This window comes from Sciurus carolinensis, chromosome 1 (assembly GCF_902686445.1).
Source record: "Sciurus carolinensis chromosome 1, mSciCar1.2, whole genome shotgun sequence".
NCBI lineage: Eukaryota > Metazoa > Chordata > Mammalia > Rodentia > Sciuridae > Sciurus > Sciurus carolinensis.
The window spans coordinates 81,633,317-81,658,247 of record NC_062213.1 but is presented as its reverse complement, the minus strand read 5'-3'; the positions used below and the strand labels follow the sequence as shown (position 1 = coordinate 81,658,247).

The following is a 24,931-nucleotide window of genomic DNA, read 5'->3' as shown; positions in this document are numbered from 1 at the left end:
GAGTACTGAATTGGTAGGGATCAATTACTTTGATGTATTATTATAATCATGCATATATAAATGTGTAATGCATCTATATGTGTGTGTGTGTATACATATACATACATACGTACAAACACAAATATGCTAAATGTTTTAGCAGTCAACTATCCTACTGAATCAGAAATAACAGCTTTTAAAGGCTGTCCATGATTTAGAGTCACTCAACTAAAAATGAAGTCTGAGTGTGCCACATGTCATTTCTTGTAACCCTAATCCCTTCTGGGTATATCTGTTTCTTCTTCCCAACCAACACAACTGGCAGGGACGGCCCCTCCCTGATCCACCTGCTTCCTCTTCTAGGGAGCTACAAGTGCCCCAAATCTGTCCAAATGTAATGATCTCATTATGTCTGTCATTTATCCACCCTGGCAGTTTGGCCACCTTGCTGGTCTTGTTTGTATTCACAGGGTGCCCCAACATTATCATTCACCAGTGAGGGTAGAACAGAATATTTTGTCAGTGTTTATGTCCTAATTTAATATTTCAGCACATAAAATTTTTTTCACATATTTTTTAAAATTTCATATTTCATTTGGATTAATATAGAACTGTTATCCCCTGCCTACATTTGAATGTTCCTTCTAAAACTCAGGCTGAAATTAGTTGCCATCATAAAGCACTGAGAAGTGGGGCCTCGAAGAGGTGATATGTGATGGGGTTATTGCCCTCACGAATGGATTAAGGCCACAATCTCAGGAATAGGTTAGTTCAAAAGGAGGAGTTTGGCCCTCTTTTCCTCTTGGTCTCATCATATGATGCCCTCTGTGATGTTAAGACACAGTGCGAAGTCCTCACCTTATGTGAACCCCTGGATTGGACTCCCAACCTTCAGAACCATAAGTCAAATAAACTTCAACTGTTTATAATTTAACCAGTTGTGGGTATTCTGTTACAGCAGCACAACAAGGACTAAGTCCTTCTCTGGGAATACAGCAATGAATAACATGGTTCTGAGTCAGAATTCATTTGTCTAGGCAATGTAGGCAGTAACACCCATTTCATGGTGCTCAGGATCAAGTGGACAAAAGATATGTGAGGTTTCTGCACAGTTACTAAGACACAGGAAGCACCACAAGACAGGAAAGGGCTCAGGAAACTCATTTTATTATGTGACCCACACACTGGTTGGATAGACTTCTGAAAGCTCTTCTGTAATTACGTTTATAAGAATGTTCCCATTGTAAATAATGCACAATGAGGTTAAAAACCTATTGCAGGCCTGGCCCTACTGTATTTTCCAGAAATTGCCCTATCTCTGTTTTAAATATGGCAATAAGCTAATCAAAGCTTAAGTCATTAAACAGCAAAATTATAAAAAGTTAAGGTATGTGGCCCTTAGAATATATGCCTTCTCTTAATGTCCGATTTTACATTGCTTTTTAAAATGTGGGGATATATTATTAAAGATGGCTAAGTAGAAGTGAGTACAAGCAATGGAGAGAAGTGTTCTTCATATGGACTCAAGGAACCATCTCTGTTCTTATTTATATTTCCTTATTTGATCCCACATCCACCTCCTGCAGACAAGTATCCCCACAGCAAGTCAAGAACCAGGTTGCTTGAAGAATCTGTAGTTCAGCCTAAATGAACACATCTCTACAGAGTGTCTGCTCTGTGCAGTAGGAGCTTATCTTGCAAACTCGGGTCAAACTCCCAGTCAAAATAAATTACTCATTCTATTGTGTTCCCAACATAAATCTATTTTATAGTAATTATTATAGTAAATTTTTTATTATTTTTTAAAGCTGTTACCTTTCAAAAACTATAAATTCTGTGTCCTATTGTAGAATACACAGAAACATTTATTCAAATATGCACTTATTCAAATTTTTTTCATTAGCACCTAATATGTGTCAGGCACTAATTTAGGTGTTGTGGATATTTTAATGATGTCAGAGATCACAATTCCTGTTCTCACAAAACATATACTGTGGTGAAAGAGACAGACTAGAAGCAAGGTAAATAATGGTTAGATTGCATGTCAGAAGGTGACAATGATTTTTTACACACACACACACACATAAAAATAAATAAAAAACAACAACAACAAAAAACCCAAAACCAAAACCAAAATAGGGAAGGGAGATAGGGAAAGCTGAGAACTAAAAACTTGTCATTTTAAAGGTCAGGCAAAATTGTGCTGACAAGGAAGCATTTAAGTAAAGACATGAAATAGGTGAGAGGGTGAGATACTCAGCTGTGTGGGAAATGATATTCCAGGCACAAGGGGGGGCATACCAAGGTCAGAGGCAATGGCAAGTCTTGGAGGTTAGATTGTGGAACCCAGGAAGGCAAGAGGCAATGAGAGAACAGAGAGAACAGACCAGAAAAAAGACTTCATCTTTTCCTCTGAAAAAAGGGAAACCAAATGGAAGGTTCCTGGCTGCTTTGTGGAGTGACTGTGAGAAAGAATTGGAGCAGGGAAACCTTGAAGAGGCAAGTATAATAATTCATGGGAGCAATGGTGACTGGGGTGTGGGAGGCAGGGCAACTGGTGATGGCAGTGGAGGTGGTGAGAAATGGTCAGACTGAAGATTTACTTTTTGGAATTAGAGTATCATTATATTTGGACAGACTGGATACAGTGTACAAAGAGAGAGGCAAGGAGGACTTCAAGGCTCTTGTACTTCCCCATTTACAGTATAGGGAGGCGGTGGGCATGGTCTGATTTATGCTAGAAGATTTTATTTTCAAGTTTGGTTGTATGAAGTGTGAGATGCTCCCTGGGGACCCATTTGAGATGACTCTATAGTCTGAAATTCAGCAAAGAAAGGAGAACTGGATATGTAAATTTATTTACATGCAATAAGCTGAAAGCTCGGAGTGAATGAAATCACTAGCAAAGAGGATCAAGGACATGCCTCTGGGAATCCAGTGTTTAAAGACTGGGTAATGGAGGAGGGAACAGCAAGAAGGACTAACCAGTTATAGTCTGAGAGGTAGGAGGAAAATCAAGGAGGCTGTAGAATTGGGAGATCTAGTTTTCTTTGAGGATGGCCATAAGAGAGTGAGCCTTCAGTCCTTCCTTCAAGCTTAGTAATCCTTCAGGACAGACTGCAGGCTTTGTGCCACTTCCACATGCAACAAAGACTCACTCATGGTCCTTTAGGGTTGTGTAGCAATTACCATGAGCACTTAAGGCATCCAGGAGTCTACGTTTACTCCATTCTCACAGGATTAACCTGGAAGAACAGAGTTATTCTACGATTTCCACACTGGGGGAAGGTGGAGATCATGTTCCCAAGGGTATCTTTCAATTGGTTCCCTAAAGGTTGCACCCCTACTCCTGCCCTTGATTTTGCTACGAGTCCTCTAGAGAGAGCTTCCCTATCCTATCTCTGAGTCTTCCCACAGATGGTATGGTGTGTCCTGTGCTGAGAACCACCAGGAGGATCCTAAAGGAAATTCACGCCCAAATGGTATTCTTGTTATCTACCCTTTTCTGAAGCTGGCTGCCCTAGTCTTTGATTTTGTCTTCCACTTTTATTTTTATTTTTATTTTTGCAGTACTAGGATGGAGTCCAAGGTCTCTTGCATATGCTAAAATAGTGCCCCTCTACCACTGAGCTACATACTCCATCCTGGATTCCTTCTAAGTATTCACAAGTCCTGGAAGTGATTTTGTGGCTTTATGATACAGGGCACTCCTGTCCACAGACTAACTCAGTGCATCCCCTCATGGAAGCACCTCAGGAATGGGCAGCATGCACTTCGTTTCAGTTTTGGTTTCTCTTCCCAACTGAAAATGACCAAATGAGACCAAGGGAGATGTTAATAGAATAGCTCCTCACTTTTAAATTTGATACACTGATAAAATACACAGATAGAGGAAGACCTTTATTGGTAGTAGAAAAAGCACATTAGAAACAATGAGACCAGGTTGATTTGTAGTTGAGGGGCATGGAAGCTTTTCCGTCTGAAGAGTCATGGTTTTAAAGCAGCAGAACTAGATTACTAAAATGGTTAGATCTGATTAGTGTACTTATTACGATATAATGAAATTCCTTAAAAAATAAATGACAGAAAAGGATTAAGGAAGGAACCTAAGAATTTGGAAGGAAAGAAGGTGTAGGCACTAAGATAGCTGTAGAGAATCAACAGGTTAAAGAGAAATGTCTTTCACTATGAATCACTAACATAATTTTATTCTGGAAACATGCAGCTAGATAATGTACAATAAAACATTTCTCAAATGAAGGTACTAGAATTAAGAGAATGAAATAGATTCCTGGCCCTTAAAAAGTTGGTGGCACATAAAAAAGGCAGAATTCCATATATGATCAATTAAAGTTCTTTTTATATGATGTGTTCCTTTTGTTATCATCTCCCCAACCAAGATCCTCAAAGGCAGAGGATCCGCTTCCTTTTGAATGAGTAGACAGATGGATGAATGAATAACCAAAGAGCTGTGATTCAAAGTAATAAGTGCTTTAAAATAGATAAGTAGAGAGGTACTTTGGGAACACAATGGAAGAAAATATCAGTCAGCCTGGGAGGTCACAGAATACTTCAAGGAGGAGATAATGTGAATCCTGAGCTTTAAATGACGAGCACAAATCACACATGGGGAAAGATAAAGGAGGGAATTTTGTTAGGTATAACCTAATTGCAGAGTTGAGATGAAAAGAGTGTTTTATAACAAAAATGAGAAGTAGCTTTAGGTATAGGATTTCCTTAGGAAACAGTATGGTGACAAGACTGGAAGAACAAAAATTTTAGGGTGGGGTGTGGGTGCTTAGGAAAAAAAAGCATTTCCTTCTATAGGGAAGAGGAAAATTAACAAGGAGGAAAAACTATACAAGAAAAATCCCAAGTTGAAAGGTGGAGAGGATGTCAGAAGATACGTTAAATAAGCAACAGGTACAGTTTCAGTATGCTTTGAGATGGATCGGGGAGGGTGAACCCACAGATCAGGATTAAAAGTGCTATATAGAAAAGCATTTACTTAGTCAAGAGAGCAGCAAGAACTGATCTTTGTACTCATCTCCAAGGTCACACAGCTAGTAAGTTAGCGAGCTCTCAGAACTAATGAAGCTATTAAACCAGTGTTCTTTCTCGTCAAATTCTAAATGAGAATTCACATTAGAATTAGAAGTCACCTGAATACAAAGTTTTCATTTTGTCAACATGATGGCACATATTTATTTCTGTTCACACTTACAGTAGGAACAAAATAATAAGGTGTTAGAAAAATTGTTTGTAAGCATATAATACAATTGAAACTATACCTCAAATAGGTACAGTTTACTTAAAATCTAACAGAAAGAAAAAAAGAGCTCTTTCTGATGACTAAACTTAATGTATTCCTTCAAGGAGGACTGAGGAGAAATGAGAAATGGTGTTAAGTAATTTTGTGTTGTGCTGGGGATGAACTGAAAGGAACAAATAAACTCTGAAATGCCTGAACAAGTTGAAAGGAGCCTTAGCATCACCTGTCATCAACACACCAAAGTTGCAAAGAGAGTTGTGTAACATAGAAGTTGACAGAGATTATAGGTTTGTTTGAGCCACAGTAATGATTAAATATTAAGAACACAGTCTAGATGGCTATAGAGTCCTCTATGGAGGTACATAAAATGTGTTTGAAAGTGTCCTTACCTAAATTTTCTTTCTAATGATATGTGACAAATATTTAAGGGAGATCTGGTTGATTTCAAACACTTATAAGAGGCAAAAAGAAAGTCTCACAAAGATGAAAAAGCATGTGATTTTTACTACAACTGTCAAAATAACTTATTCTGCTCTGCTCATCAAACAACCCCTAAGAATTCATAGATCAAAATAAATAAATAATAAAAATTTTAAAAAAAAGATAATTCCAAAGAAACCACACTTGACTTTTCTGCCAACCTCTGCCACTGAACAATAGCAATGGAGAGAAAAGCTTTGCTAGGTAAGTCATGGAGTCTAGTCTATGGTCTCTGAGTCTTGTGTTCTCAAACTTTAAATGTTCTTTATAGATCTTGTTAAAAGGTAGGTCTAGGGGGGAGCCTGAAGGTCTACATTTCTAATAAGCACCCAGGGTTGCTGCTGTTGCTATTGCTCTCAGACAGACAGTTCAAGGGTCACTTTGAGTCCCAAGTGGGACATGAGCTTCTCGACATGCCTGTATAGCACTTTTCTTGTATCGCCTTCAATCATGTTATTCTGTAATTTGCTGAATTTATCATCAATGCTGTTCATTATGTACCCACTGTAATACCTACACTACAGTGGCACAGAAGCATCACTGAATGGACAAATATTGAAAGATACATTTATTCCTCAGATAAGAGTGGCAGTTTCTTGCTGGTAAAAAGATTTATGTTACAGAAAAAAAATGCTAAATGGATTTAAACAATCTCCTTGTAGGTCAGCTCTAAAAATCTCAAAGCAATAGTGCAAGTAGTCCTCACATGCAGTCTGCAATGTTGATATTTTGCCTCAGCTCTGATTTCTAGAAATGTCAATGCCTTGGGGCTTTTGACTTCTATAAACCAATGGTTGGTTGAAGCCACCAGTATCCTTGGGATAATATTTGAACCTGGAGGAAAAAAAAGGTAAAGAAAATAAAGGCATTTTTCTTGTTCTTATTTTGTTTCTGAGTCTCTTAACTCTATGGACATTTTTTTTGGTTCCACAATATATTTTGGAAACAGAGATGGGTTATAATTTAAAATAGAATATATACCATTAATGTGGGGAATGCACTGTGTGTATAAAAATATATATAATATAAAAATATATATGAACTCAAAAAAGTCTACATGAAGAATACAAATAATCCAATCAACAAATGGGCTAAGGAAATGAACAGACACTTCACAGAAGAAGATGTACAAGCACTCAACAGATATATGAAAAAATGTTCAACATCCCTAGTAATAAGGGAAATGCAAATCAAAACTACCCTAAGATTTCATCTCACCCCAATTAGAATGGCGATTATCAAGAACACAAGCAACAATAGGTGTTGGAGAGGCTGTGGGGAAAAAGGAACACTCATACATTGCTGGTGGGGTTGCAAATTAGTGCAGCCACTCTGGAAAGCAATATGGAGATTCCTCAGAAAGCTTCGAATGGAAACGCCATTTGACCCAGCTATCCCACTCCTTGGCCTATACCCAAGGACTTAAAATCAGCATACTACAGAGATACAACCACATCAATGTTCATTGCTGCTCAATTCACCATAGCCAGATTGTGGAACCAACCTAGATGCCCTTCAGTTGATGAATGGATAAAGAAACTGTGGCATATTTATACAATGGAATATTACTCCGCAATGAAGAATGATAAAATTATGGCATTTGCAGGCAAAATGGAAGAAATTGGAGAATATCATGCTAAGTGAGATAAGCCAATCTCAAAAAACTAAAGGACGAATGATCTCGCTGATAAGCGGATGAGGACATATATTGGGGGGTGGGAAGGGTTAGCACTAGGTTTAGGGTTAGGTTTAGGGTTAGGGATAAGGAGTGTGGTAAGAATGAAGGAAAGAAGGACTGTATAGAGGGAAAAGAGGGGTGAGAGGGGTGGGAGGGGGGGGGGGGGGGGGGGGGGAAAGGGAAAAAAAAATATGAATCAAACGTCATTGCCCTATGTAAACGTATGATTACACAAATGGTATGCCTTGACTCCATGTACAAATAGAGAAACAACATGGATCCCATTTGTATACAATAATAATAAAAAAAATAATAAAAAAAAGAAAAGTTCAAAAAAAATAATAAAAAAATATATGGTCTATATGTTTATATATATATATACTAAACATATATAGTATATAATATATAGACCATATATGCTATAAAATATAGTCTATATATTTTATATATACATACATATTTATATATACATATATATGTGTGTGTATATATTTATATATATTTATATATATATTTATATATTATTTACACACACAGGCCACTGTCCTTTCCTTCTAAATTGATTTTCATGCACATGATTTAAAATCTATTTGAAAATATCTAGAAATGACACAAATGTCTATTTTTTTTCCCCTCTCAAAATGTCACCCTCCCAGGTGATGAGCTATCAAGGACCTTGTAGTTCCGATTTACACATATATACACACACACACATGCACAGAGTCAACCCTCAGTATCCTCGGGCATTGGTTCCAGGACCCCCTTAGGTACTGAAATCTGCAGAGGCTCAAGTCCCTCATATAAAATGCTGTATTAGTTTTATATAACCTATGCATATACTCCCCTATACTTTTATCATCTCTAGACTATTTCTTATATTTACTACAAGTAAATACTATGTAATTAGTTGTTCTAGTATATTGGTTAGAGAACAATGGCAGTAAAATAAAGTCTGTACATGTTTAGTACAGATGTACTTAAAATTTCTTTTTAATCTTCCCATCCATGGTTGGTTGAATTGAAAATGCAGAACCTATGGATACTAAAAAACCAATTGTATACATACAGTATACAAACGGGAGAAACAAAACCATTTAGTCTTCTGAGTTGAGCTGTGCTAGAAGGAATGGATTCCATTTTTAGCCCATTTAAAAAAGATTCTTAAGGGCCTCACATGGAGGTTAAGTTACTCATCCCTCCTACACTGAACAAGCAGAAGTAAAAGGCCCCTGATAGTTCATCACCTGGGAGGTGACATTTTAAGAGGAAAAAAAAGTAGGTATTTATGTCAGTTCTAGATATTTTCACATAGATTTAAAATCACATGCATGAAAAACAATTTTGAAGAAAAAACAAGTGGAATCTTTGTGACTGGCTGTGCAAGGAATGAAAAAAATGTGGCAGGGTTTGTTTGTAGGTCGGGATGTGTTTCAACTTGATTTATTAACTTATTGATAAAGTTTAAATTAATATTCTATCCAAAATGTGGGTGGTTACCCCAATTAGAATGGCGATTATCAAGAACACAAGCAACAATAGGTGTTGGAGAGGATGTGGGGAAAAAGGTACACTCATACATTGCTGGTGGGGTTGCAATGTATGCTGGGGTTGCTGGTGTAGTGCAGCCACTCTGGAAAGCAATATGGAGATTCCTCAGAAAGCTTGGAATGGAACCACCATTTGACCCAGCTATCCCACTCCTTGGCCTATACCCAAAGGACTTAAAATCAGCATACTACAGAGATACAGCCACATCAATGTTCATTGCTGCTCAATTCACCATAACCAGATTGTGGAACCAACCTAGATGCCCTTCAGTTGATGAATGGATAAAGAAACTGTGGCATATATATACAATGGAATATTACTCTGCCATGAAGAATGATAAAATTATGGCATTTGCAGGCAGATGGATGAAATTGGAGAATATCATGCTAAGTGAGATAAGCCAATCTCAAAAAACTAAAGGACGAATGATCTCGCTGATAAGCGGATGAGGACATATATTGGGGGGTGGAAGGGGTTAGCGTTAGGGTTAGGGTTAGGTTTAGGTTTAGGGATAAGGAGTGTGGTAAGAATGGACGAAGGAAGGACTGTATGGAGGGAAGAGAGGGGGGGAGGGAAGGGAAAAAAGAATAACAGTATGAATCAAACATTACCCTGTGTAGATTTATGATTACACAAATGGTATGCCTTGACTCCATGTACAAATAGAGAAATAACATGTATCCCATTTGTTTACAATAATAAAAAAAAAATGTGGGTGGTAAAATGACATGCTGGCTCTGTTGCTTCTTAATTAAAAGACCGTGGATTAAGCACTTCACTTCCCTAAACTCAGCTCATGACTTAAAATTAGATAATGTCATTTGTCCTGATTGCCTTTTAGGCTTGCTGTATGTATTCATTTAGATACTGTACATACTGTTTCAACAGCTCCTTCAATACCCACCTATTGAACATCTATTCCATAGTAAGTTAAATGCTGCAAGAAGCTAAGCAAATAGACATACATGATAGCATTACAATTGGTCAAGTTTTCTTTTTAAACAACAAACTCCTTTGTTTCCTTTTATTCTTCAAAAGCTTCCCTGGTATGTTTTAAGACACTTTTCTACCCTAGTAAGTATAATACGGTACATATAAAATAATCTCCCTCGAGTGTCAATGTCGGGAGTCCAAGCCACCTGTTAGCTCTGAGTCCCACTGTTACTAAGAGGTGAGTATGAGGAAGGTGCGGGAGAGGGGCTGACTGGTCATAGATGCCTCTGCCTTCTCTGGATGGACACAGCTCTTCTAAAGTAAATCTGTATCATCGTCTTCTGTGCTTATCAGTTTCACTTCCCCCTTAAAGTGGCTTATAGGAAAAATGGGTTTTCTTTAAGTGTCAGTTTCTTAGATTCTAATTTATAGATTTGGCCATAACATTAGAAAGTTACACTGGCAACATGAATATAATAAACGTGCTACTAAATATCCAAAATATACACCAAGTCCTGCATTTGGAAATGATAGTGCTAAAAGTAAAGAGGAGGGTTTCTCTGTTGTTTTAGTTAACTTGTCATTAAAACTATTAATCAAATTAACCTGAATGATGAATTTATGGAATGCTTATTATTAGGAATAAGCTCGTGTTCATTTTATCTTCAGTTGTTATCTCTGGAAGTCTTTACCCAACAAGGAAGTTCCAATAAAATTATAATTACTAAAGTAAATATTATTTAAAAAAAAGAAATTGGGAAGAAACTCAAATATTAAAATGAAATATTTAACTAAAAAAGACTGTAGTAAATAAAATGTGATAGAAGAAACAAGAAAATCCACAAATCACAAAACTTTGACATATTGATAAAAATGTTATTAAATCTATTACCTATTGAATGCAGAGCTCATAAAATATTTTAACAGTTTAAAAGTTACAAGAAAATAACAAATGGGGCTGGGGAGATAGCTCAGCTGGTAGAGTGCTTGCCTCACAAGCTCAAGGCCCTGAGTTCAATCCCCAGTACAGCAAAAAAAAAAAAAAAAAAAAAAAAAAAAAAAAAGTGCCAGAAGAAAATAACAAATGATGTTTTGGGGTTTTGTTTGTTGTGGTTGTTGCTGTTATTTTGCAGTACTGGGAACTGAACCAGTGGTGCTCTACCACTACACTACACTCCTAATACTTTTTAAATTTTTTATTTTGAGAAATGGTCTCACGAAGTTGTCCAGGCTGGTCTTGAACTTGCAATCCTTCAATCCTTCTGCCTCAGTCCAGAATGAGAGTTTTAAATGAAGTAAAAGATGAAATAAAATAAGAAAATACATCAAAATTAAAGATTTTATTACAAAACTTAGCCAACAAATTGGTAAGCAGTAATAAACCACAAAAGACAGTGGGATTTGACTCTAAAATACTTAAGAGCCTTGAATTCATTTGTCTCTCTAAGGAGTCACATAGGAAAGCCATTTCAGAAGCGAGAATATATTTTCCTAATTAGAGGAAGGGGGCTGGACTGATATAAAACCTTTGCCAATGCATGAGACAATTACCAATATTAGTAGATGCAATAGCATGAGGTTCAGATTAAGGATAATAGTAATAAAAGAAAAGAGCAGAGATAATGCAATGGGCATGATTTAGAAAGACGCAAGAGAGCTTTCTCGACACCACCTGTAACCTGAATTGTGTTAGAGGAAAGACTGGAAATGCTAATAAGGAATATGATTAAAGGTGGGCCTGTGGTTATAAATTGCTTTTTTAATGGTGATGATAGTAGCTGACATAGAGTATAATAAGAAGATGAGAATGTCAGTATCATTTTTATTAGTGCCATGAACAATATACAGTATATTTAAATTAGCTTCATTTGTATTAGTATTTTTGTAAGTAGTCTCTCTGGAAGCAATAACATGTCCAATGTATTCTAAAAAGAAGGACTAAATAAGTTGCCAACGTTCTCTATGAAATAGCCATAACTTTCATACTGGGGAAAACATGCCTCATTTTCTAAGGGTACTCAGAAATTCAGGCACAGATTGTAATTCTGAATCGCAACAAATCTGCAGAGTAAATTAGAAGAGCATTATAGGGAATGGATAAAGTTGTACAAAAGTTGCACAAAAATTGAAGAGAAACTAAAAATATAAGTTTTTAAAAATAAACCAGTACTCCCCCTCCCCAAGATATATATGGAATAATAATTAAGGATTATGTCTAGGTCAATTTAAGACACTTAAGAAATGGTTTGGCACTTCTTCAGCCTAAATATTATTCCGCTTACCATAAATTATTGTAACATTTAAAATGATCAGTTTGTAATTCTCTTAATTGGTTCTTATTAAAGAAAAATAAGGGAATTTGTTTCATGTACGAATCTTCAAAGAAATTACCAACATTTTTCTGAATTAGTCTAAAAACAAAATAGGATCAAATGGAATTTTTGACAGAAAAAATGATTTCTAAAGAATTAGGAGAACAGGAAACATTATCATTTCTAAAAAAAATATATGCTTGTTCAAATTTTAGAAAACTAAGTTTTTGAAAGATAACTCTGAAGGTTAAAATGTGGAGCTTTGAAAAAATGTAAGCAATGATTTACTTCTTGATTTCATGTTCTGGACATTACTAATTGTGGATGAGAGAAAGCATAGCCTGGTGAGAGAGAAACTGACCTATGGTCTGGAGTCTTGATTACTTACTAGTTTGTAGCTTTGTGTTATTTACATATGCTATTTATTTCCACTTATTTTTCTGAAAATTTGAATAGTCATAGTTTCTACTTCATAAGATTATTGTTGAGTATTAAATGAGATAATTGGATGAAAAAGAAAACTTGAGTGTACAGCACATAAGACCTCAATAATTTATTATTATAATCATTAATACTACAACATGCTTAAATAGTAATTTCTATTTTTCTACAAGGTTACATTAAACATTTTCCCCCATAAATTGTGCTTCTCTGTTAATTCTTCCTTTTCTCTCTGAGTTATGTGTTTTTTCTTAGGTCAATGCGCACATTAATTCCCTAAAAATTCTTTTTTTTCCAAGATATTTTCAAGATATATCACTAAAAAGATACCTTTTTTCCCTCTGAATGATTTGTTTCCCTAAAAGTTCTGACAGTTATGTTCACTGGGTGATGGTCCTCTGGTCATGGTACTGTTTCTGTGGTAGACCACCAGGAAACCACCTCACAGTGCTGCAAACATCTCTTACACTTTGAGCACTTGATTGTTTAAATTTATCTCAATCCTTTTACAGGAGACATAAAGTCTCCAAAAGAGAAATTTTAGACAAGAGTAGATTTTAAAAGCAAGAATTTAAATGAGCCCAGTAGTTCAATAGTTTAATCCTTCCTGATTGTGGGGTGTACTACATGTCCTGCTTTTATTAAAGTAGTCTGTAAAACAAAATTTTTAATGATAAGATTAATAACATAGGCAGGGTCTAAAATTCCCTATAGCAAACTTCTACAGAGAAGAGCATTAGGATGAATTCTAATAGGTATGTGTTCCTTGAAACAGATGGACTGGGACAGAATAAGTCATATGCAATAGGAAAGTAACTAAGACAACCTGTGATCCAGGGAACCACAAAGCATGGTTGCCTGGAAAAAGAACTATGTGAATTGTTAATGCATACCTTCTAATTGTAAGCTTGTCAGATACTGTAACACATCCTCTATTTTTCAAACACCTGAGGAACATATGCAGACCACAGTTGTTTTTAAAGAGGTGAACTAAATAGTGAATTTAGGACTTTCTGGAATTGCATCAGCAAACCATGAAAATGGGCAAGGGGATGAATCATGAATCATCTTGTTCCTGACAGAAAATGTGTCATCAGCATGTTTTCTTTTTCATTTTTTCTCAAGCATATTTTTCATCATTTTTCTTCTTTTTTACTATACCTCATCAAAGACTCTGTAAGAGAAAATCTAATTGGAATTTATTCTGCAAAACCAGGTAGAACTTTCAGAATAGTAGGTCTGAGGCATTAGTTATGATATATAAGGTGGAAACATATGGACCCATTCAAAAGTTCTATTTGTCACATTACCTTCTAATGTGTAGGTTAAAAAACCAAATTGTGACTACCTGATGGAATTACCTAATTCTATAAAGTAAAAAGTGTATAATTTAGGATCTGGGTGATTCATTAATCAGGTTCACAGATGGCAGTTCAGTTCACTGACCCTCAGTAAAAAATCCAACCATGTAGGTGTTTAGAAAGTGTGTGGCAGCCTATATTCCATGAAGAAAAGGGGGAAATTAGTCCCATGATAGCAAAATGTTATTTGTTTTGTTATCAGAATATTAAATCAAATTATCAATCCAGTTGTTCCCCTTCTGCTTCTCTGGTGTATAGACAGAGCCTAGTAAAATAAGCCCTTTGACTTATTTTTTATTCTAAAATAAGGACCATGAGACTTGAAAAGTACAAATCATTCTAATAATTAAAGTCAATTAATATGAGAAAAAATAATGTAGGGCAGATCTTACCTGAGCTCCTGGATCAGGGAATCCATTGGTACTATTGAAAAAAAAAAAGAAGAAGGAAAAGAGTCCAATTAGTTGATGATTTCAAAACTCTATGATTGAAATTTTCACCCACCTAGAGATATTAACCATGAATGGTTAGTACAGACCCCATGTGGTTTCTCACTGAATGGCTTGATTTTTCTCTTGTTGTCACCCCCTGGAGATAAGAGGACAGGTGAGGATGTCCTATGATGGCTTACTGTATTTAGTATCTTAGGTGGCCGTGGGGTCTTGTAGTCACATTTTGAATTTTCTAAGTACCTGTCTTTAAAAGTTTATTGAAAAATTGTAAGAACATAAAAGATCTGAACTACTTTTTTAAAATAAAATTTATTTCAATAGGAAATTATTCACAAATACTTCAATGTTATTCTGTGTGTGTGTGTGTGTGTGTGTGTGTGTGTGTGTGTGTGTACTTGGGTGATACTGGGGATTGAACCCAGGGCCTCATGCATGCTGAGCTAACCCCCTACCACTAAGCTACACCCAGTCCAAGATACATATTTAATGACATTAAACAAGTATTCAAACAAAACTGTCAAGGCTTTACTAAATGCATATGTCCCAAGATTTTATTTCAAAAACTTCCTGCCTAAGGAAGAAAGAAATAGCTTAAAAGCTTCAGAAATGTTAATACCAACGACTTTTTAAAATGAGACACTTATAGAAAAAAGGGCTTTGGTTTTCTGACTGAGATGCTGGGAACTACAGGAGCTCATGTTTATAATACCTGCCTACACCCAGGATAAGCAGCATATGGAGGGGAGGCAACAGGTGGTTTTCAAGATTACTCACGCTTCACAAGAACAGTCGTTTCACTTCTAGAAGAACATTTTGGCTCTATTTAGGACATGTGTGCATGTGGCCAAAAGAATTCGAAGTCCAAAAAAGAATTGCAAATTTAAAGACCCACATTTAGAAAGTATGAGAAAGTAGTGTGCTTTGAGACATCAAAATAAGAATCTGAAGATTCCAAATACAATCTCTAAAATTCTGATATTTATGGGCTTTGTGAGCTTACCTTAAATAATGAAACAAACTCTGAAATTTGTACAATATTGAAAATTTAGTGCCTAGAAATACTACATTTTAAATATAAAGGTAGAAAATATGGTTACTGTCAAACTGATTTAAACTAAAATTGAAAAAAAAAAAGACAGTATAAAACATTTGTTAGGGTGAGAAAAGTCCTATGTGATGTACAGAATTATTCTGTAGTTTGGGTATCAATGCTGATGATAATAACTGGTCACATCTTAATTAAAAAAATCCTTGAATGTGTTAAAAATATTTGGGATTTTGGACTTCACTTAAACAGCAATTGACTACCTTGACATATATAAACATATAGCTAACAAAAGTGTTCAACTTGATTAGCCATTTTCAACTGTAAATGTCAAAACCCAGATAAATGCAGGGTGACAGCTGGGCTCAGCTCTTCTTAAGCCAGGTAGACCCTGAGGAAGGTGGGGTGGGGAAAACAGCTATCCAGAGTGTTGTCAGAGCCATGGTGAACCTATAGTTTCCCACTTAGAATTAAGGGTCACAAAAATATAGCTAATTATAATAAAAGTTATTTTCCTTAAGGGGTGTTATTGCCAGTCAATCCTGTTTTCCAGATGTTTAGATCATCAAGGGCCTGTTTATATTTCAATATTACATTACCATCTGTTGGTTACAAAAAGAGAGGGATAACCGGCAAGTTAAACCTTCCAAACATTACTTTACAGAGCTGCTGGAAATTCCCAGCAGGCTTAGTCAAAAAACAAACATCATCATTTTACTTGAACTAAGTATAGATTGGGAGCTACTAAACCAGATAACATGAAATCAAAATCAGCTTTAGCAATAAACTAACAATTCAGTTGTTCCCTTGGTCATTTGAGGTCACTTTTATAATCTGAAGGTCTCCATGAAACATTCCTCCCTTGCTGAACCTTAGGATGTTTGCATGATGTTCAAATATACTCATGATTATATTTTGTAAAAATTAGCATTATATATCACTTGGACTTTCCAGAGTCCTTTAACTCTTGGTTCATAATATTTTGTCTCTCAATGCCAAGAGCCAGTAGGCTGGCGTGGTTTGAATAAAAAAGCCCGAGGAAGGTGTAATCATTCTGACTACACGCTAGGGACAGAACACCGGCACTCCCATATTTCATGTATGGTGGCACAGTGTCAGGGAACCTGTTTGCTAACTCACCTCCGTTCCTTTAGAGCGAGTCCGCAGCGTTTTATCTTCAGCCTCTGCATCCATCTGTAACATGAACACAAAGTCTTGAGGTCATGCCTTTGACATTAACCAAAATATGAAACATGCAATTAGAAGTTCATTGTGAAAAACAGAGTGCCCCTTCCTTGCCCTTGAATACCATTCTGACTCTATGGGGCTCTCACTGTGACTGCCCTTGCATACCAGTAGTTTGAGAGACACATCTACAGATGCTGGAAACCAGAGAGAACAGCAAAAAGAAGGCTGATATCCTTGTCCACAAGTGTTTGTGTTTCAAATGTATCTGGCATTACAGTGATTAAAAAAAAAAAAAAAAAGGAGTGATCAGCTGTGGTTGTGAAAGGAATAAATCTCAATGCTAAACCAAAAGGTTTCAAATGGATTTACTAAAATCAGATTCTTTTACATAGACCTTTCTAAGGAAAATGACTGTCTAAATAAGCAACTTGAAGCCAAACTCATGTAAAGCCCTCAGAATATATCATGGAAAAATTCTGTCAACAATAACCTGCGTTTACTCCCAAAATTCAGAAAAAAAAATACTGGTTATAATCATCTGATGTAAAAGGAAGGTGAAGTCTAAGTGAGTTCTGGGGCAGTATCAAATTCCCATCATTACTAAATATTTTAAATGCAATCAAATAAATTATCAAAGAGATGCAAGGACTTTCAAGGCCTTTTATTTTCATAGACTCTGACTTGAAGACATCTATCCATTTCACTAGAATCCGCTAATCATTGTCTTCTGCACACTGTCAGAAAGAATTCTTACATATAAATAAGTTGTTTTGTCTGTTGAAAATAAGAGGCAGGCAGAAGGCGCACTCGGTGGCTCCATCCTTAAATCCTGACATGAGCAGAGAGGCAGTGTGACTGCCATGGTAATGGGAGCCGCGTCTCGCTCTCCGAGGCTAGGTTGTGATTGAAGGCACTGACCTGCCATAGACTTATAATAGGGGAGCAGGTGTGGCAATGATGGACTTTAATTTCCTTTAATAAACCTTTTATGTGCCACACTTTTACTGCCATTCGACGCTCTCCAAGGTCCTGCACATAATAGGTTCATTACTTTTGATTACTATAGTCTATTGAGACAAACAACTCCAGAACACACTATATATTATGTTCAGTAAACCAATATAGACTATTTATCCATTGTGCATTTTTTCACCTGCAACACTACAGATGAAATTAACGACAGCTCTTGTAAGCTAAAACTATTAAAACCACCAGAACTCTTTTGTCATTGCTTCATAATAAACCCCATACCAATTGTTGAACTGCTTTTTAAATTAGCAAACAAAAGTGTTCACCACTTTGGTTGAACAGCAGCCGCTTTCGTCTAAATAAAATGGTTCATTGTTATGAATATTTTAAAACTACACAATAAGAAGAAAACAACAATAAAAAGAGGTGATTTTTTTTTCCTGTTGATTATCCTTCTTTAAAACTGCACAAGTTTATGACAAATATGACAGTGCCTAAGATTAAAATGCTTGGTTTCCTCAGGATGGTGAGCACTGCCTTGTGAAATCCCTCTCATCCCAGGAACATCCCTGTTGTATATAAGTGGCTCAACTCATGCAAACGCCCTTTCCGTGTGCTACACAAATAACTAGATTAGGGAGGATCGGTAGCACGTGAGGGTTAAAAGATGAAACCCATCAAATATTTCTGAGGAAGTTATTTCCATGGGAGAGCATCCACATAACACAAGTCTATCATCCTGCTACACAGGTGCTATTAACTCTTCCCAGTCACCTGAAAAAAATATCCCAAAAGAAAAGAGGTTGAATTCCATGAGTTTCCTTACTAAAACTGAAACAAACACTGCAAAGAATGCCAGAAGTTATACAGAAAGTAGCTTCAGACGCATGCTCACATGCAACCTCCTAATAACTTAACTAGCTTCTATTTTGCAATTCCGCTATTCAAGGGTCTGAGTCTTGTCCCCACCCCATGCAACCATCTCCACATTAAAGTCATTGGAAGGAATGCATAAATATCATGGACCCTCCCCATGAATGTGCTCGGAATGCTGGTCTCATAATTGTATTTTGTTGAGCTATTGTTCTCCTGTTGGTGTAGCACATTCACCCTGTATAAACATTTAAAAACTGATAAGTCATTCATAAAACTAAGTTTTCAAATTTAGCTTGTGAGTCAAGTAAAAGCAAAATAGATCAAAGCCATTATTTATGAGCTATCTATTTCACCTTCATTCTGTCCTTCAGAACTTAGGAACTAAGTTTAGCTTCTAATCATGTATAATGGCTCAATGGGAAAAAAGAATAGACACCTAAATTATTTTTCTTTTTAGGTGTGGGGAGTTTTAATGCTCATGAAATGGTTTCTCTTCCTCATCCATCCCAACTCAAAAACAGGTCTTTTGGATTGGGGATGTGGCCCAGTTGTAGAATGCTTGCTCGAGACTCTGGATCTCATCCCCAGCATTATAAGCAAGCAAGCAAGCAAACAAAAAACAGGCTTTTGTTCTCTAGAGCTTGTACATAGGAGTAGAAAATTCAAAGTATTCTTAATTTGGATTATTTCCAGGAACTTTAATTAATTGCAAATGGAAAGACTTTATTTTCATAAAATGAACCCTCATCTTCAATGGTACCTTGTTCAGGTTGTGGGTCATTCAAGGTGGAAAGCGATTTCTACCTCAGTACCTGTCTTGAGGCCCAGAGTTGGGAGTTCATTACCATACTCTCTAATTTCCAGAATCACAGAAGAGTCACATGATCATGGTGTGATTCAAGAAAACGACCTAAATAACATGTACTGCAAACTTGAAATACTACTTCTTGGAAAGTTTATTTTTTTTTCAACTTCAAAAGAACGTTTAGTTATCTTTATTTCTTAGGCCCCCAATACTTTTGAAAAGACTGCAATTAACTTTGTAAACTCTGAGTTATTCCTTTTCTTTATTGGAAATTTTATTTTTTTAAAAAATCTTGTCCTTCTCCAGATTCCATAGTTTAAGGATGAAAACAAACAGAAGATATTTCTGAGATTCCTACAATGGGTTCTTTCTGTCTTCGATAATCTATTTCTCAATAGGGATAAGAAAACTGAGGGTGAGCTTTGTCATTCTAATTTTTTCTGATCTGAAAACCCCTACTTTAAGAAAAATCTCATTTAACCTACAAATATGAACATACTGCATATAATATTTAAATAGAAAGGAGAAAAAAGAGGTTCTTGCTCAGCATTTAATTCATAATAAAGTCACAAAGAAAACTTTTTAAAAAGTTTCATATTCTAGTTCTCTGGGGGAAAGAAGTGAATACATGGAAAAATGGCAAGAGGAAAAGAAATTTATAAAATACCAAAGGTTAAGAAGTAAATTTGGAGGACGAATGTGTAAGAAGCAGAAATGGAAATAAGTAGACACGCAGTGAAGAAGAAACCGGACCTTAGAATAACATGTAACTATTTAGATGAATTTGGAAAACTCCCACTTAACATCTTTATATACTTAGAAACATAGATAGAAGTGTACAAAATGATTTTCTAGTTACTTGTACTTGCCCATATTTATTTACTGGAACTTACATCAGGGGCAATGAGCAAATCTCTTTCTTGTTACCCCAGGGCACAGATCTGAGACCTTCTTTTGGGCTGAAGAGAAAATTTCAGAATTGCTTCTTTGTGGAGGAAGAGATTCAAGAAGCAATCTATAAAACTTGAAAAATCAATTTTGCTTTCACTCATGCAATCCTCTTACTGGTATTTAGTTCCTTTTGATTTTATTTTCACTCAAAATTCTATTTTAACCTACTGACAAATAAATAAGTAAATAATAAAATTTTAAACAGCCAGTAAGGTGATATACACCTGTAATCCCAGTGATTGGGAGGCTGAGGTAAGAGGATCAAACATTTGAGGTTAGTCCTGGACAACTTAGTGAGATCCTGTCTCAAAATAAAAAATGAAAAGGGCTGGGGAAAGCAGATCAGTAGTAGAGAACCCTGGGTTCACTCTCCAGTACTGACAAAACAAACAAACAAATAACACCCATCTCTCCAATAAATATGTAATCACTTCTAAAAAACTGAGTAAGACAAATCCCTTGGATGTTGAGGTGTTTTCTCCTTTCAACAGAGCTCTATAATACCACCTCAGTATATATTTATAAGACACATTTACAAGTAGTCTTGAGTTTTTTAATATTTGTAGAAAAAGTCCTGGTGATCATCATGTTTGAAGGCACTCTTTGAAAACCCTTACACAATTAATCTTAATGCTGTCTAGTTAGCTCATGCATAGACTTCTAATTTGAGAAGTCTTTTCCATACATTAACTTGCAGTGATTTCACCTCTCAAGCAGATTTCATTGTGTGCCTCTTCTGAGATGTTTGAATGGGCAATGTGCTTTGTGTGCTGTAGAACATCACTCTTGTGAGATGTTCTTTCAGGACTGAGAAACTCATGGTGGTGGTGAGAGGAAGTTCTGTGACTGCTGAGAAAAGGTCCTGGGATCCGCTCCATGAGGAACACTTTTTCCTCAGGGATACTTTTCACAAATGAAGTTGCAAAAATGACAAAGAGAAACCCAGAAGTAGGAAAAGGAAAATTCCAAAATGAACACAATTAGATGAAGCCAGTATGTTGGGATTAAATTTGTCCAGATTGAGGAACAAAGAACCCTACATTGAGTGACCTTTCTTTTGATGATTCTGGCCTCATTTTGTTCTAAACATAGCTTTGGAACAGCCTAAAATGGTAGCCAAGATGCTTACCTGTCACATAAGGAAAAATTATGGGAAAATAAGCTTCAAGATTGAATGAAGGAGAATGTTGACTTCTGGAGAGCAAGGGTAAGCTAGAATGGTTAAATGTGTTTTTTTCTCTGCTCTTACTCTTTTCTAGTTTTCTTTTCATACATTTATTCATTACTCAGGAAGAATAGGAAAAAAAGTAAATTTTAAAAAATTGAAATGTAACAAAATTTTTTTTTTAAAACCACCCATGATGATACTTGTAATTTTTTGAAATTTTCATCCTTTGTTTGGGGCACATTATTCTTGATTCCAACTTTCTGTTCCTGTATGTCTCTTATTGTGCTGTCTTTGATTTCTGTATAAATGAATTCAATGATGTTTATGCTTTAGATTTTGATAATTCTCCTGTTTCCCCTAATTCTTCTTCTTTTTTTTTTTTTTTTTTTTTGGGTGCTGGGGATCGAACTCAGGGCTTTGGGCTTACAAGGCAAGCACTCTACCAGCTGAGCTATCTCCCCAGCCCCACCCCCTAATTCTTCTTATCTCCCATAAATACAAACTCAAGGATGAAGCAAATTCAGTTTGCTATTAGATTAGTACAGTTCCCTGGGAAATAGCTCTACCTGAGGGCCTCATTCCTGCACATTACCCACAGATGATTTTTAAAGAGAACTTTCTAGAGTCACTGGGAATAAAAGACATCTTAGACCTGAATCAAACTTGGGTACTGTTATAAGGAGGAGGATTTATTTTGACTCTTCCTTCTGATTTCTGAGTTGTCACTGCTGTTGTAGACTTTGTCCTGTAACTTTGTACAACTGGCAGTGCTGAATATAAACCAAAGCCATATGTTTGTGTCCTTTTGCCAAACGACTCCAGTAAATAGTTCTATTATTCCCTTAGGTAACCAATATGTGCCAAGGATTTCTATTAGTTGCCACACCATGGTCTCAGAGTTAGCTTTGTGACATTAGGGGCCAATCGCCAGCTTTATATTTCAGGAGATTTCTTTTTTGCATTTTTAAAATATGCCCTGTTTAAAAATAGGGTAAGTAACACACTAAAAGGGTCTTTAGGTTTTTTCTTCTTACTGATATTTTGAGACACCTCTGTTAAAAAATATGTGTTAGAAAATAAGCTCCTTCATATAGGGTTACATTATTTTAAATAGATTTGGCCAAGGACTACTGAACATACTTTTTACTGTTTGTAGGAATTAATTGCAGATGCCATCTATAGTACCTTTAAAATCTTGCTTTACAAAAATCTTACAATTGCTCTTAGTCTTTAAGCAAACAAATTTCTAATACAAATTGGATTTTTAAAACTATTTTAACAATTAACCTTTCTTTAAGGGCAAACATGCTTGAACAAATGACACATACCAATCAATATGCAAAAGGATTCTTTCAGAGAATTTTACCTGTTCAATAGTTTGAAATATTAAGTTGACTATGCTTAGAACAAAAATCACAATTCCAAATTCAGTACTAACAATAAGTTTGAAAGCAAATTCACAGAGATGAAACACTGTTGTAGAGAAAAGCCTTTAAATAAATTCTTTAATTGAACTTGTTTTCTTTCAATATATCTACTTCTTAATAAAAAAATGTAGACATACCACTTCTTTCTCCAGGTAACTCGTGTGCAATTCAGTTCACCCTGCTCCGTCAGAGAGACTAAATGTCTTTGTTCAATTTAGTAAGAAAGCTTGAAACTCATTCTGTTAAGAGAAAAAAATAAAAGAAGAAGGCAGGAGTAAGTATCTGGACAAATAAATAGAAGAGTAATAATAGACATTGCAATGAAAAACAATGTGTTGACACTTGTACCTATGATTTGGTTGGAATATACTATGAAGTTGGTACTTTGGATTATATTAAAAACTTGATACTATATATCAATTAGAAAAATATTTTTATATTTTCTATATGTCAGGTATTCTATTAGTTGAGAAATTAGATAAGGGACTCTCAATAATAATAATAATTATCATTATTATATTTTATGATGCTAGGTAGATCAACCCAGGGCTCTTTGCATACTAAATAGATGTTCTACCACTGAGCTATACCCCACCTCTATTATTGTTTTTTATTTTTTTAGTGGTGCTTGGGATTGAACACAGGACCTCACATGCTAAGCAAGGTATCCACCACTGAGTTACATTTTAGGTCCTATTACTTCTTTTATTTTCACTTTTAACGACCAAGAAGAAGACTTAAGACTAGATTTGCTTAAGAAATTGCAAAATAGAAAATATATCCTTTTGTTTCTTAGGGTTCTTCTAATGAGGCCATAATAAAATGCTACTAATCCTTTGGCAAATGTTTTAAATTGTTTTCCAAGGAAACAATTCACCCTTGATTTACTTTGTCATCAGTCACAATATACAGAGCTGCATCCCCTCTATTGGCCCCAGGGATGGAAACAGAATCTGTTTTCAGGAGGCCATTGGCCCTTGAGAGAAAACTGAAATTCCATGTAGTGTACTCAACATGCACAAGAGGGCCTGTTTATAGCAATGCCACATATACAGATACCACATGCTTTAAATGTTTATGGTTGGCAGTTCTGGAATTTTAAAACACAAGTCACCAACCTTCCTTTCAGAAGATTTCTGTCATCTGGTCTTTTACCCCTTGCAGTATATTGAAGAGCCCCGCCTCTGAAGCATAGATGTCTGTGTTACTTGTAGTCTTTGACCAGACATGAAGCAGATGCTTCGTCAACCTAAGTCTGCAACTGTAGTTCCTAGGGAAACATGAAGATAAAACTCTCTCGTAAGATATAGCAGACTGCTACACATGGTGTAACAACTGAAAACTAGCACAGGAGCTTGGGAATTCTTAGTTTGTGTTTGATTGCAACTTTAAAAAAAAAAAAGCTTTCTCTAACAAATGTTTTTGGCCCATTCTACTGCACCCTCAGTTCAGAAAGAGTTCCGCAGCTTTCCACCTGCCTATTCCCTTTTGTTTGCCATACACTAACCTAAAACAAAAGATCCTGGAAAACAGTCACACTGGCGAACAAAGCTCTTTCTAAATCCTGAAAGTAATGGCTTTTTGTCTAATACCCTATCGTGTTATGTATTTATTAGCAATACATTTTCCATTTATTTTCTCAAAGATTGCCAATAAGAACTGAATCACATAAGGGAGTAGCTGTAAAGCCTCTGAGTTCCCTAATGTCAAACTCATTAGCATCCGAATAAGCGCACAGCAGCACATCATCTGCACAATTGCAATTTTTTACTACTTTTAATAGCGTTTCTCAAAGGGCTCATTTTCAACTTTCTTCAGTGGTTAGTTGGGTCTCAGGGGAAAAGGAGCTTCCTGACGCTCACAGCTTCCACTCAACAACCCGGCCGTTTGCTGTCAGATGCATCAGCCCTCTGCCCTAACCCCATCTGCTGTGGCTCCCCTCCCTGGGGAGGAGGGCGGAGGCAGCACAGCTGAGATCGGCTTGGAGAAGTGTGCAGAGGGCATGGAGAAAATATAAGTTTAGGAATATGATTTGACACATAAGGG

At 36.0% G+C, this 24,931-nt stretch overlaps 1 protein-coding gene across 3 annotated transcripts in view; it reads right to left on the bottom strand.

The window, feature by feature from the left end:
* Positions 1–24,039, bottom strand: part of LOC124959450 (suppression of tumorigenicity 18 protein) — a 106,589-nt gene extending 82,550 nt beyond the window's left edge. For 2 of the 3 annotated variants that reach the window (XM_047517909.1, XM_047517911.1), the window contains exons 1-4: positions 24,004–24,039; positions 23,023–23,124; positions 16,642–16,695; positions 14,397–14,428 (exon numbers count right to left, since the gene is read on the bottom strand). In XM_047517909.1, the coding sequence (XP_047373865.1) occupies positions 14,397–14,428; positions 16,642–16,695 (86 nt within the window). In that variant the 5' untranslated portion in view covers positions 23,023–23,124; positions 24,004–24,039. Of the gene's footprint in view, positions 1–14,396; positions 14,429–16,641; positions 16,696–23,022; positions 23,125–24,003 lie in introns of those variants that run through there. The other variant, XM_047517912.1, reaches the window with a different exon arrangement.
* Positions 24,040–24,931: the final 892 nt, after the last annotated feature.